At 40.9% G+C, this 13,265-nt stretch overlaps 2 protein-coding genes across 3 annotated transcripts in view; one reads left to right on the top strand and one right to left on the bottom strand.

The window, feature by feature from the left end:
• The window catches only part of PLEKHA8 (pleckstrin homology domain containing A8), a 47,598-nt gene extending 46,163 nt beyond the window's left edge, over positions 1 to 1,435 (bottom strand). The window contains exon 1 of one of the 2 annotated variants that reach the window (XM_058527653.1): positions 1,028 to 1,435. In XM_058527653.1, the coding sequence (XP_058383636.1) occupies positions 1,028 to 1,067 (40 nt within the window). In that variant the 5' untranslated portion in view covers positions 1,068 to 1,435. Of the gene's footprint in view, positions 1 to 488; positions 867 to 1,027 lie in introns of those variants that run through there. The other variant, XM_058527644.1, reaches the window with a different exon arrangement.
• A 1,680-nt stretch (positions 1,436 to 3,115) lies between these two features.
• FKBP14 (FKBP prolyl isomerase 14) lies at positions 3,116 to 13,255 on the top strand. Its single transcript, XM_058527664.1, has 4 exons — positions 3,116 to 3,599; positions 6,401 to 6,552; positions 9,440 to 9,567; positions 12,378 to 13,255. The coding sequence occupies exons 1-4, from the start codon at positions 3,403 to 3,405 to the stop codon at positions 12,534 to 12,536; spliced, it is 636 nt and encodes a 211-aa protein (XP_058383647.1). The 5' UTR covers positions 3,116 to 3,402; the 3' UTR covers positions 12,537 to 13,255.
• Positions 13,256 to 13,265: the final 10 nt, after the last annotated feature.

Here is a 13,265-nt window from a genome sequence, read left to right as displayed (position 1 = left end):
CCTCCCAGACACATCTGTCCTTAAAACACCCCAGAGCACTATCACACTATAACCTTTAAAATCTGTCTTATCAAACGAAGGATGGGAAAATATATCTCCCCCATTCGAAGAGATACTGGGAATGTTTCTGGTTTCGAATACATTGCTATTGAAATTAAAAGCTCATTTTTCATAAGAAAAAGTTTAATTCCAAAAAAGTGCCTAGCACAGTTTTCAGCAAACAGAAGGCTTTAATTAAATACTGGTTGCTCAAATGAAAAAAATGTTCGTTCTGAATCATATTCACAGCTGAATAATGGTTATGCCCTCCTCAAGATATGAGGAAAGGACTTCCACAAACTGGAAAGGGGGCAGGGTACTATTTTAAGCCATTCTGCTCAGCAGGACAAGAAAACAGTTGCTAAGATCTGCATTCATTTTATGGTAATTTCTGAGTCTGTAAAACAAAAAGAAATGCTCACTGAGAAAACCAAAAGCCTTGTGCCTACTTTGGCGCTTTGAAATTGTTGAGATGGAACTCCACCTTGGTCTGCGCGCAGATGACCCTGAGGCGACAAAGGTAAAGTGTTGGCACTGGCGACTTTGTTTGAAAAAGGACTTTCCCCTCTGGATTTCCAGGTTACTGCTGGCATTCATTTGAAACCTTCCAACCCATCTGCTGGCCAGGCGATACCAGCTCCTTTGCCAGAATTCGAGAGATTCCCAGAGGACCCCACTGCGGGAGTCAGCGCCTCCCTCCAGCCGACCCGGAGGGCATCGTACCCTTCAAGTCATCCCAAATCTCGGTATTTTGTAGTACTTCAAGTGAAAGGGCAGCTGCCGCCCTCACCCAGCCCCAACAGGGGGCTGTGTCCGTACAGCATGGGTGACACTGTCCTGCGAGAGAACTGCTTTGGGGAAATATTCCCGGTCCGCGCAGGCCTCCCTGGTCTCAGGCGGGGCCGTGACCCGACCCCCGAGGCGCGTCCCGACGCCGCCCCCCGGCCGCTCAGACAAAGGAGCGGCCCCCTGGCGCGCCCCCACTCACCGCTCAGATAGTTGGTCCACTTGTACAGCACCCCCTCCATGGCGCCCGCGGCCCCCTCGCCCCCGCCGCGCCAGGGCCGCTTCCCTCGCCCGCCGGCCCCTCACTGCCCCAGACCCCAGGCGGCGAGGAGCACCGGCAGCAGGGCCATCGCCCGGCGCTGCCGAGCCGCCCACTCCCGGCGCCCGGGCCCGGTGCGGGGACGCCCGGCCCGCCTCACATCGTCGGCTCGGGGGCGGGGTCACTGCGGCGGCCTCGGCAAGTGAGGACTCGGCGGGCCGAGGGGCCGGGGCAGCGCGGGGGACGCGCTGTCCACAGGGAGGCCAAGGCGCTGGGTGGCCCCGAAAGGCAGCTGAAGCCTCCGAAGTGCCGCAAGGGAGGCAGCGAGTCGCCGGCGGCGCCACCTCGCGCTACCTGGGTCCTCCACCCGCCGGGCCCCGGGGCCGCTCGCGCATGCCCAGTGCCCCGCTCGCGCTCACGTTCCCAAAATCCACTCCGGGGTTTCGTAGCGACTGCGGCGGTGGGGCTGATGAATCCGGAGGGGCCCGCAGGGAAATCGAGTCCGGGGAGGCGGGTTTGGGAGTAGGCCGGCGCTGAGAACGGAGGAGAGAGGCTCTGAGACAAGTGTGGGAAATAGTGCAGACTGTTAACGGTGCCGTAGAGGGGTCGGGTCCCACCTCCTGATATTTGGGGCCCCTTAGAGTGCCCCCTGGGTTCTAGTCCCCAGGGTCCAATTCTTATTTCAAGGCTGTCTAATTGATCCCGTTTGAGGTACCCAACAATAGGGCGTACGGAGATGATGAAGATTTCACGATAGAATACTGTGTGGCCAGTGTAAGTAGATGTCTAAACTCGAAGGCTTCGCTACTGAAAGCGTGGTCCTTGGACAGCATCATTGGCATCAGCTAGGAGCTTGTCAGAAGTGCAGAATCTTGCCCCAACCCACACCTCCTGAACCGAAATCTGCATTTTAACAAGATCCCCGGGGGACTCCTATGCATATTAAACTGTAAGAGAGTACTGTGCTAAGGACATTTGACCAGGGAAAATGTTAGCTGTAGATTAAGTAGAAAGAGCAGGTACGAAACAGAGTGTACAATTATGATCCACATTATTTTAGGCATATGTCACAGAAGCATACACCAAAATGTTAAGATGATTATTTGTGGTCGGTGTTGTTGTAGGCTATCTTTTTTCTTTCTTTTCTTTAGTGTAAGATTGCCAGATTTAGCAAGTAAAAATACAATTGATTTATTGTTTATATGAAATTCCAATTTAATTCAGCGCCTGTATTTTACCTGGAAACCCTACTTTAGTGCTTTCCAGTTTCTTCCAAATCGACTACAATGAACATGTATTGCTTTTGAAATTAGGAGAAAAATGTAAAAGTAAACATTTTAAACTAAGATGAGCCTGTGTAACTCGTAACCGTGATTACTATTTCTTCTTTAAAGGGGAGGTCTGCACATCTTTCTCCCCGATAGAAGCTATTATTGACCCTCTACCCTAAGGTCACCTAAGTGACAAATTATTAGCAGCCATAATATTATGCGGTGTTGTAGAATGAATCAGAAGACCTGGTTTGAAGGCGGAACTCAACTGCTTTGGGGTTGAACAACGTTAAGCAGAACACTTAACGTCTCCTACCCTAAAGATACTTACCTTTCAAATGAGATAAAAGAATCTGCCTTACTGGCAGTGCAGTGAGGTTCACGCACAGGAACACTCTTTGTGAACTCTACAGCACTATTTAAGCCTTTATCGTTTATGCTGTAAATTAAATAATAAGCAATAGCAGGAGTCTTAAGATTGTAGAATCCTGGGGGGGCTTCTCACCAACAGCGAGAGTAAGCGAGCTTTTCCTGAAACCGCTACCGTTTCACCAGGTCCCACCACGCTCAGCCGGGGTACTTGACAGATGTAAATCTGCCGGAAGAGTTTCCGGGTAGCTCCTTGCCCCACCCCTCTGCCCAAATCCGAGGTTGTGGACTTGTTTAATCCGCCGTGCTCTAGGACCGCTCAGGGTGGTTCGCCGCGGGGCCGCTGCCCGGCTTGGCCCGGCTGTGAATTACATTGTCGCCCCGCCTTTGGCTTGAGAGGCGCCTGAGGGACAGCACGGCAAGCCAATGGGAGGCCGTCCTTTCCAGGCGGCCGCGATGTAAGAGCCAGTCAGGCCGGGTCTGGGTTTAACTCTTTAGAGGTGAGTTCGCAGTGCGTGGGCAAGTTGTCGGTCATAAATGTGCCACGTCTGCTAGGAAGGGGGAGTCATGAACTTGCCAGACCACCGTTATGCTTAAGCCTTCAACTACCTTCTTAGCTCTGTGAGGTCGGGGACCCTGTCTCTGTTTTGGTAGGAACTTCTTTCCTGCTCCAGCAACATGAGGCTTTTCTTGTGGAACGCCGTCCTGACGCTGCTGGTCCCTTCTTTGAGCGGGGCTCTGATTCCTGAGCCAGAAGTGAAGATTGAAGTGCTCCAGAAGCCGTTCATCTGCCATCGCAAGACCAAGGGGGGTGATTTGATGTTGGTTCACTATGAAGGCTACTTGGAAAAGGACGGCTCCTTATTTCACTCCACGTAAGTAGTTATACTCCGCAGATAATGAAAGAACCCACCCACCTATGCTAGTTCTTGGGCAGAAAAGGTAGCGTGTAACAGGTTTTACCTCTCTTTTGAAAAACTGACATATCTTATTTCCTTCTTTGGGGAAAGGAAATTGTTTAAAGCCAATCTTATATAACGAGGCCTTTGAAGGTGTTATTGGAAACATGTGGTCATGATAAAGCGGTTAATTTTTTATGTCAAAATTAGAACTAGAATCTGAAATACTGCAGAAATATCTAGGTGTATAATTAGGCAATAAGTAGAAAAAACTTAAAGGAATTCTCATTTCTCAAACTCCATTTCTGAGAAAAAATACCCAATTCCATTTTTAATTTGGTGTAGGTGAAATTTACTTAAAACTTTTAACAGCAACTTCATGAGCAGAATACACAATCATTTATTTGCTTATTGTAGGAGATACTAATGTTAGTTCATTGATCTCTTTAACTTTTGTTCTGACAGATGACATTTTGGTAAGGCACAGGACCATGATTTGTTTCATCATTTGTTTCTTTCCAGAAATTCAAAGACTTCATTGATGGGTGTGGGTGTGGTTATGGAAGATTAATCCAATACCTACAGTGAAGGATTTTCAGGTGGTTACACTATCTTTATTTCTGTTCTATAAACAAAGAAATTGCAACATGGAAAAGCTTTACAAGTGTAATGCCAATTAGGCATTGGTTCTCTTCATTCCATTCCAAAAGTATTTATTGAGCATTTCCTCTATGTTAGGCCCTGTGCGTGATACAAGGGAGATTCAAATATTTTGGCTTCTCTTCGTCCTTGTCCATTCATTTATCTGTCATCTATCAAACCCTTATTAAGTGGCCACAAGTCAGGCCCTGGGGATGCAAAGATGACTAGGAGTGGGTTCTTGTTCTCTAGCAGTATACCGTCTACAGCGGGGAGGAAGACAAGTAAAGAACTCATGCTATAGAGTACAGAATGTTCAAAGTGCTCACAAAGCATAATGGAGTCTGGAGTTAATTATGCTGTGAGAGGTGGGGAAAAAGAAAGACTTCCCAGAGATCGTAATTGAGATGGGGCTTGAAAGATGAGTGGAGGGTTCCAGGTGGAGAATGGGAGAGGGAAGACTTTCCAGGTAGAGAGACGTTCCATGGTAGAGAGAACCACAGCCATGAAGCTTTGCAGTCCATCCTAGACCTCCTTTTCTGATCAAGTGCCTCCACTGGGCGTTCAGACCTGGTCTGGCTTGAGGTTTTGGAGAAGTGAATGGCACTTTTCGTTGAACTCTTCCAGCCCTTGCAAAAAGTTCCAAAACAATGGCTTGCCATAGAATTCTCCACAGCCCTGTCTTCTTATCGACAAGGCCAGTGCCACAGTGGACATTAAATGATATTATGATTTGCATTTAAAATTTTCACTTTTAGCCCAATCTCTTGTAGACCCAGCCTGATTTCTTTCAAGTCTCAGAACCAAAAACCTCTGCAGACTTTAGTAGTAGCCATGGGATATTATTTAGCAGTTTGCTACTAAAGTTCTAGTACCTGATGAGGGGACTGTTGTTGTGCAGCCTCCATGTAAATGGTTAGGAACTACTAACCCTGAGTATCATGAAAAGGAGCATCAAATGATCAGTTTCTAGAACCATAGCCTATGTGGTAAATAGCTTAAATCCTTTAGCCGTGATGAGAAATGTGCCAAAACTGTAGTCAGTGCTGGTTGGTAGGTTGTTTCTTCCTTCTTTATTCTTTCTTAGTCTTCCCAAGTTTTCTACAGTTGGTATTTTGTTACTTTGATTATGGGAAGAAATTAAGGAAAAGAGGAAGTAATGGGCTTTACCTAGATTTAGTAACCATGGTACCCATGAAACCTAGTGGAATGACTTCTCGTTCTCACCTACAAGATATCCTTGAATAGAACACTTTCCTTATTGTACTGAAGGGAACAATAGGGACTACTCAGCCCCGCAGCCCCCCAGTAGCTCGGCAGGTTGTTTTTCTTAGGCTGGCCTCTCTTCAGCTCATAAGCCAGGATATCTTAACCATTCCCTTCTTCCTCAGTCCTTGAGAGGCCACTCTTCCAGGCTTCCCTGCATAGCCCCACAGTAGACCCCTGTGGAGAGAACTGAGCTAGGGTCTGAGTGGGAATTCAGGGTTGAAGAGCAGCCTTTTCTACTTATCAGAGCCATCAGCAGGCTGTACATCAGGAAAGTTTTAGGCAGGCTATAAGATGCTGTTCTCCCAACTCTCCAGTGTCCTTATGGGTATGGACCCATGTGTGTTGGCAGTAAATTCTCCTTAGCCTCTCATCCTCCTTCCCAAACTCACTCATTTTTCCATTATTTTCCCCCTCTTCTGCACCCTAGTAGCCTTCCTGGGACAGCATCACTTTGTGGTTAATACCTTGAACTTTGGAATTAGGTCAACTACTGGCACACTTAACCTCAGTTTCCTCATTTGTACAATGGGGAAATAATGGTACTTACCTCATATGATCATTGTTAGAATTAAGAGGCAAAGCGTTTAGGGCATTACCTGGTATACAGTAAATGCTCAAAAAATTATTTGTTTTTATTATTATTCCCTCTGCCTGTCTCTAGCTGAGTCAACTGTGTGAAATTTGCATCAAGAAACATGGGCAATGAATTGAATTATTATAAAGTTGACTTGGTTTTGTGTTTGTGTGTGTGTATGTGTGGCTATTTTCATTAATTCCCAAATTTAACCACTTATAGGTGGAAAAAATGTACCACAGCAATAAAAAATAAAATTACTATAGAGGTCTAATGTGTTTTCTTTCTCTCGCAGTCACAAACATAACAATGGTCAGCCCATTTGGTTTACCCTGGGCATCCTGGAGGCTCTCAAAGGCTGGGACCAGGGATTGCAGGGAATGTGTGTAGGAGAGAAGAGAAAGCTCATCATTCCTCCTGCCCTGGGCTATGGAAAAGAAGGAAAAGGTAATAACAATTCTACATTGTTACTATAGCACTAGAGTTCTTCTCAGGATTAGGAGACAGAAGTTAGTGTAACTACTATGTATTATTTTTCTAGAAGGAAACTGAGGACTTGTATTTCTTTGAGAAATACAATTATGTCTTGATTTTCATTTGAAATGGCCAATTAAAGCCATAATCTCTAAATGGTCACCTGAGCTAACAATGAAAAAAGGTTCTGGAAACTTCAACTCTCTTATTTACATTATTCACCAATATGATGATTAAATGTGTGTGTGTGTGGTACAATATACATAACATGTTTACCATTTTAACCATTTGTAAGTGTACAGTTCAGTACCCTTAAGTACATTCACATGGTTGTGCAAGCATTACCACTATCCATCTCTAGAACTTTTTCGTCTTCTCCAACTGAAACTCACCAATTTGTTTTAACAATGCAAAAAGAAAGATTACTCTCTATATATATGTATTTTGATGAGTTGAACATTTGAAATATACATTAGTAAGGCATTAAATGCAGTTTCAGATATGGGCTGTGTGAAATGAAAGTTTCCCACAACAAGGATTTTATTGGAGGTTCTTTTCACTCTTGTTTTATAAAGTTTTTGAAAATTTATTTAAAAAAACTAATGGAGTGGCAAGAAATGAGTTTAATAAAACAGAAGCAAATGGACTAACTGGTCCAGGGAGATTTTGTGCTAATTTGTTCCTGGGCAGGCACATACACCTGTTTGAGTGGGAGCCCGTGCAGCTTTCCAAAGGACTATCTAAAAGAGGCCAGAAGATGTTTCATATATAGGAGATGCATTCATCCTGTAATTCCTTTATTGTAATCTAACCTAAGGGAATAATCAAGTATCAGGAGAAATATTTGTGAACAGAGATGTCCATTACTGTGTTGTTTCTAATAGCAAAAAAATTGGAACCAACTTTCGTATATAATGAGAAGAGTTTAGCTAAATAAAATATGGTCTAGTTATTTAAAAAATGGCATTTCAAAGATTTTAAAAATTATATCTAAAATGTCTGTGATATAATGTTATATGTAAAAGTAGAAAATAAAGCTATAGTATATATACTATGATAGTAGTAAGTATAGGAAGAAAGTATATACACATACAAAATGAATCACAAGGAAATAAATAAAAATGTTAACAATGGACTGTAGGGCTGGGGATTATTTTTATTTCTGGTTCTGTCTCTTCCAAATTCTCTACAATGTGCATATATTACGTACATAATGAAGAAAAAAAAATTTTAAGTAGTCATCAGAACCAGGCAGAGAACCACTCTAATACTGTAGAAATACAGACTTCGCAGCATCCTTAGGTCTAAGCTTAAGCCTTTACAAAGTGGGAATCCTAGCCCTAGTCTCCTGAGAAGAAAATACGTGCCACATGTGAAGCATTATATATTCTAAAATGGAACTTGCTATATAAATCTTATGCATAGAGTAGAATTTACTAACCAATTCTTATTTTAATAATAATCCTCTTTAGAGAGGAAAATCAAGTGTCTAGAAAATGTTTCTCTGATGTTCAAATGTATTTTTTTACCTTCTTGTGTTTTTATTGTCTCACCTTTAATATTTATGTATATAGTATTAGTCCATTACTCTTTCTCCATACTATATTTAACTCAGTTTTATTTTACAACGAGTAGAGAGCTAAATTTGAGTCCTTTCCTTTAAACTGAGCACAATGAAACTAATTCTACTAATATGAATTTAACACTAATTTTGTAGTCCTTTAGTCCCATGTTTGCATGCCTCCTTTGGAAAGACACCAGTTTTATCGACGACCTAGTACATGCCCCTTCTCTGTCTAGATCTGGAATGGTAAGCTTCAGCACACAGTGTAAGTTTGTTCTTGTTAGTGCTTACAAATGCTCTTTCATGAAAATATGTGGGATATGGGGGACTAATAAATATTTGTAATGTCTAGACCTGTATGTTAAATATAGTTAGAGGAAAAGAAGTGGAAAAAAATTGTCCATACTTCCCAGAAAGTTGTTTTTTTTTTTTTAAGGTCCCTGGGACTTGAACAAAGCTCTTTTCACTTAAAGATTTTTATCTCCCTTCTCAGAAATTTGTTTTAATTTCTCCTCTCTCATAAAATTTCTTGAACATATGTATAATGTTCTATGTCAGAGGGGGTGTTTCCTAACTTTCTGAAATTGTTGAACCTTCCTGTATTGTTTTTAAAGCCTGTAAGAGAATTATATGTTGGCTACATGTATTGAGAGCTTACTAATTTTCAAGCAGAATGCTAAGTATTTTGCATGGATTTATCTACCTTCATCCTCCCAACAGACTCTTGAGGTGGGCAGTATTGTCATCTGCATTTTACAGATAAGGACACTGAGGCTTAGAGAGAGGCAGAAGTAAGCTTCAATCGCAGATAGTACGACACCAGAGCTCACTCAATAGTATACTGCCTCCAAGTGGTAGAAATGGCAGTACTCTTATGTTTTTCTAGGTCAGGACTTTTCTGACCCCAGAGTTAGTAAATCGCTTGTACTATAATTAACTCTAAATTATCTAAAGTCCTTTAAGTCATTCTTGACATATAATTTGTAATATCTTAATTATATTTGAAATTTAATACCCAGGCCATTAGGCACATCTGTATGTATGTGTATAAAACAATTTTTAATTGCAAAGCCAAAAACAGACTGCTTTTGATCTATTAGTTTGGATTATTCCTTCTTTATTCTATTTGTTTGACTAAAATATAATTAGAAGTAATTTCTATCATAAGTGACAATCTTAGGAAGGCTCTTCATTTAATTCAATTAAAAAATGTGTTGTCTAGTACCGTAAGTTTTCTATCATAAAAACGTTGAGATCTTTTTAATAAAACTTAACCCCCGTCTCTCCTCATGTCAGGTAAAATTCCCCCAGAGAGTACGCTAATATTCAATATCGATCTCCTGGAGATTCGAAATGGACCAAGATCCCATGAATCATTCCAAGAAATGGATCTTAATGATGACTGGAAACTCTCTAAAGATGAGGTGACCTTTGCTTCCTCCTACTCCTCTTTCTTTCTTTTAGCTCACTTTTTTAGAAATATATTTTTAAAGAAAATTTATTTTTATTTGGATAAAATGTTATTTATAAGTTTTCTTAAAATACCAATGCTTTGAAAATTGACTTTTTCATAAAAAATCATTCTTTTGGAAAGAAATATGAGACTTAAAAAGTACCATGTATTCTTCTGCTGTTTTTCTTTCTCCCAATGCTTAAGGTTCACTGTGTCTTGCCCTTGCCCAGAGTTTTTCAAAGATCCATTTTGCCAAGACAATTCCCATTTTGGAGTTAGAAGTATTTGGAGATATTTATCCCTAGTATAAGTAACATAGATGTCCTGAGAAATACCTTAAGTGGAGAGTTTCTGTTTAAAACTGTAGACTGGCTGTTAAATGCATTTTGTAGTGATTTCCTAACAATTAGCAACGAACACCTCACATGCTCAGTTTGTTCAAGTTAGCACCTGGAGAAAGGAGACTCCAGTCTGGCTTTTCATAGCAGGAGACCTTTCCCAGCCCCTTGAAGTCGTGGTGTTTGGGTAAGGAGAAAGGAAGAAGTCTCTGCCTATAATTTATTTAGGCTTTCGCAGCCATTGCTACAGACACTTGTCTTAGTCTGGCTGCTGTGGGGAAAGGAGCAGAGGTAGATATTTATCCCAAGGTTTTTTGTCTACCCACGCTCTCCATTCTGCTTGGCTGGTCAGAAATCAAGTCCCTTTCTAAGCTTTGATCAGTTTCATTCAAATAGCCAGGAAATGATTAAGTCTTGAATAAGCTAAGTTATTATGAATCATGGGGTCATGATCCACAGCTGCTAAATTTGTAACACCTCATAGTGTTACCAGTCGTAGGACTTTTTTCCATCCAAGATAAATTTTGATTCCCTTTCATTAAAAAAGAATCTTGACTATATAACACATTCACCTAGTTCAAAAAATCAATCCAATTTAAAAAGATATTTACTAAGAAGTGTTTCTCCTACCCACATCCTCTTCTACAGTGTGATCTACCCCTGTTTGTATCCAGTTTTATTAGTTTCTAATGTATCCTTCCGTTATTTCTTTACACAAATACAAGCAAACATGAATACATATTTGTATTTCTCCCTTTCTTACACAAAAAATACATACTATGCATAATATTTGGCATCTTGCTTTATTCACACAATATATCCTGGAGATATATTCTATGGTAATCCATAGAGCTTCATCATTCTTTCTTTTGCCAACTCCATTAAATCATTGTAATCTTAAAAATAAATATCCTCCAGGGGCCAGTCTGGTGGTGTAGTGGTTAAGTTTGGTGCACTGTGCTTCGGTGACCGGGTTTGCAGGTTTGGATCCCAGGTACAGACCTACACCACTCATCAAGCCATGCTGTGGTGGCAACCCACATGCAAAATAGAGAAAAGTTTGGCACAGATGTTAGCTCAGGGCCAATCTTCCTAAGCAAAAAGAGGAAGATTGGCAACAGATGTTAGTTCAGGGCCAATCTCCCTCACCAAAAAAAAATAAAAATAAAAAAAATTTAAAAATAAATGTACTCCATATGTTTGCATGTTGGTGGTAAGGAGAGGAGAGAGACTTTGAAATTGCTTATCTAACAGAAAGAATACTAGGGATATGATTAAAAATGAAAATACAGGTTGAATTGCATTATGGTGAATCTAGTGGGTAATTGAGAGCAGTATTTTGTTTTTATCTTTAAATATCTGAATGAAAATGGAAATTTTAGTCTAAGCACTCATCCAGCTGGTTTTTGCTTTAATTTCTGAGATTGGAAGGTCATGTAGCGTGATTGTAGTTGTGTCCACAGCATGTACTATTCCCAGACACATATTTTTTTATTTTTGAGGAAGATTAGCCCTGCACTAACATCTGTTGCCAATCCTCCTCTTTTTGCTGAGGAAGATTGGCAATGGGCTAACATCTGTGCCAATCTTCCTCTACTTTATGTGGGATGCCTGCCACAGCATGGCTTGATAAGCAGTGTGTAGGTCCATGCCCGGGATCCAAACCTGCGAACCCTAGGCCGCCAAAGCGGAGCACACGAACTTAACCTCTATGCCACTGGGCCAGCCCCCTCAGACACTTATTTAAATAAAAGAAAGCCATCATTGAATCTGATTTTAAGAGAAATATCTGGGATTTTGACCCTTGTTGGATAATAAGATCCGGATAATTCAGTGGATTGAAAGACAGCAGTCTTTCAAATGCTTGGCTTTAGTTAGAATTGAATGAAGAACAGGTAGTATGCTTTCACTGGGTGTTGTTTTTGTTTTTGTTTTTGTTTTTTTTGCTGAGGAAGATTTGCCCTAAGCTAACATCTGTTGCCAATCCTCCTCTTTTCTTGCTTGAGGAAGATTAGCCCTGAGCTAACATCTGTGCCAATCCACCTCCATTTTTTTTGTATGTGGGACGCTGCCACAGCATGGCTGGTGAGTGGAATAGGTCTGCGACTGGGATCCGAACCTGGGAACCTGGGCCGCTGAAGCACAGTGCACAGAACTTTAAGCACTAGGCCATGGGCTGGGCCCCACTGGGTGTTTTCCAGATGATACAAGCCTTATCTTTGCCTCTGAGCAATATTCTGTGCCCCTACTTTAGCAGTATAGCAACAGTTTTTAAGGGAAAAAATTCCTTATAATTTTTTTACTATTCATTAGAAATATAAAGTAGTTGTTTAGTAGCTGTTATATATAATTAAATGAACTACCAGTCCAATCTGTGATATTGATTGGCTCGATATGGGTATCTTATGAACTAGAATTGTTAATGAGACTCATTATTTTGTAGGTTAAAGTGTATTTAAAGAAGGAGTTTGAAAAGCATGGTGCGGTGGTGAATGAAAGTCATCACGATGTTTTGGTGGAGGATATTTTTGATAAAGAAGATGAAGACAAAGATGGATTTATATCTGCCAGAGAATTTACATATAAACATGATGAGTTATAGAGATACATCTGCCTATTTTATATAGCATCCATCCTTAAAGAGAGGCAACCATCTTTAAAGAAAGTCTTATTTTTTTTAACAGTGTTCTGTTCTTGCTTTGTTTTTTATTTTTATATATTTTTCTGAATATTATTTGAAGAACCTCTTAGGGCTTCTAAGTACCCATTTCTTTCTGGTGAGTTATTGGGAAGAAAAAATTAGTTTGTCTTTGAATAGAAGACTTCCGGACCATTTTCCACTTTCACATATGAAGCCTTATGTTTTACTTGCTTACTTGTAATTTTAAATATTGCAACGAGAAGCATGCCACAACATGAGAGCAGGTTGGAGCACAAATCAGCACCCTCTATTTCTGCTTCCCTCTATTTTCCCTAAGTTAGATACTGACATTTGAAAACCCTTTTGCAATAGAGGCTTACTATTTTCATGTTATAATGAAACAGTATGTCTGTAACTGCCTTTGAGTCTCTGCTTGAGGAAAAGAGGAAAATGGTTGTTGGACTCTACTTGTTAACAGTTAACTGCTTTACTGAGGAGCTGTGCAATGCTGAAATGAGTAACAAAGTTAATAATTTATAAATATGCATACATCAAAACATTCTGCCTAGGACTTAAGCTACATTAAGTTTGGTTCCTAGTAACTAATGACCTACCATGATAAATAGGACAAATTATTTATGTGTTTGTTTCTTTGTAATAAAATATGTCAAAATATTGTAGAGGAGGTTT

Source organism: Diceros bicornis, chromosome 3 (assembly GCF_020826845.1).
Source record: "Diceros bicornis minor isolate mBicDic1 chromosome 3, mDicBic1.mat.cur, whole genome shotgun sequence".
Classification (NCBI taxonomy): domain Eukaryota; kingdom Metazoa; phylum Chordata; class Mammalia; order Perissodactyla; family Rhinocerotidae; genus Diceros; species Diceros bicornis.
Note: the sequence above shows the minus strand (reverse complement) of the source record. Positions and strands in the feature narration are given on the sequence as shown.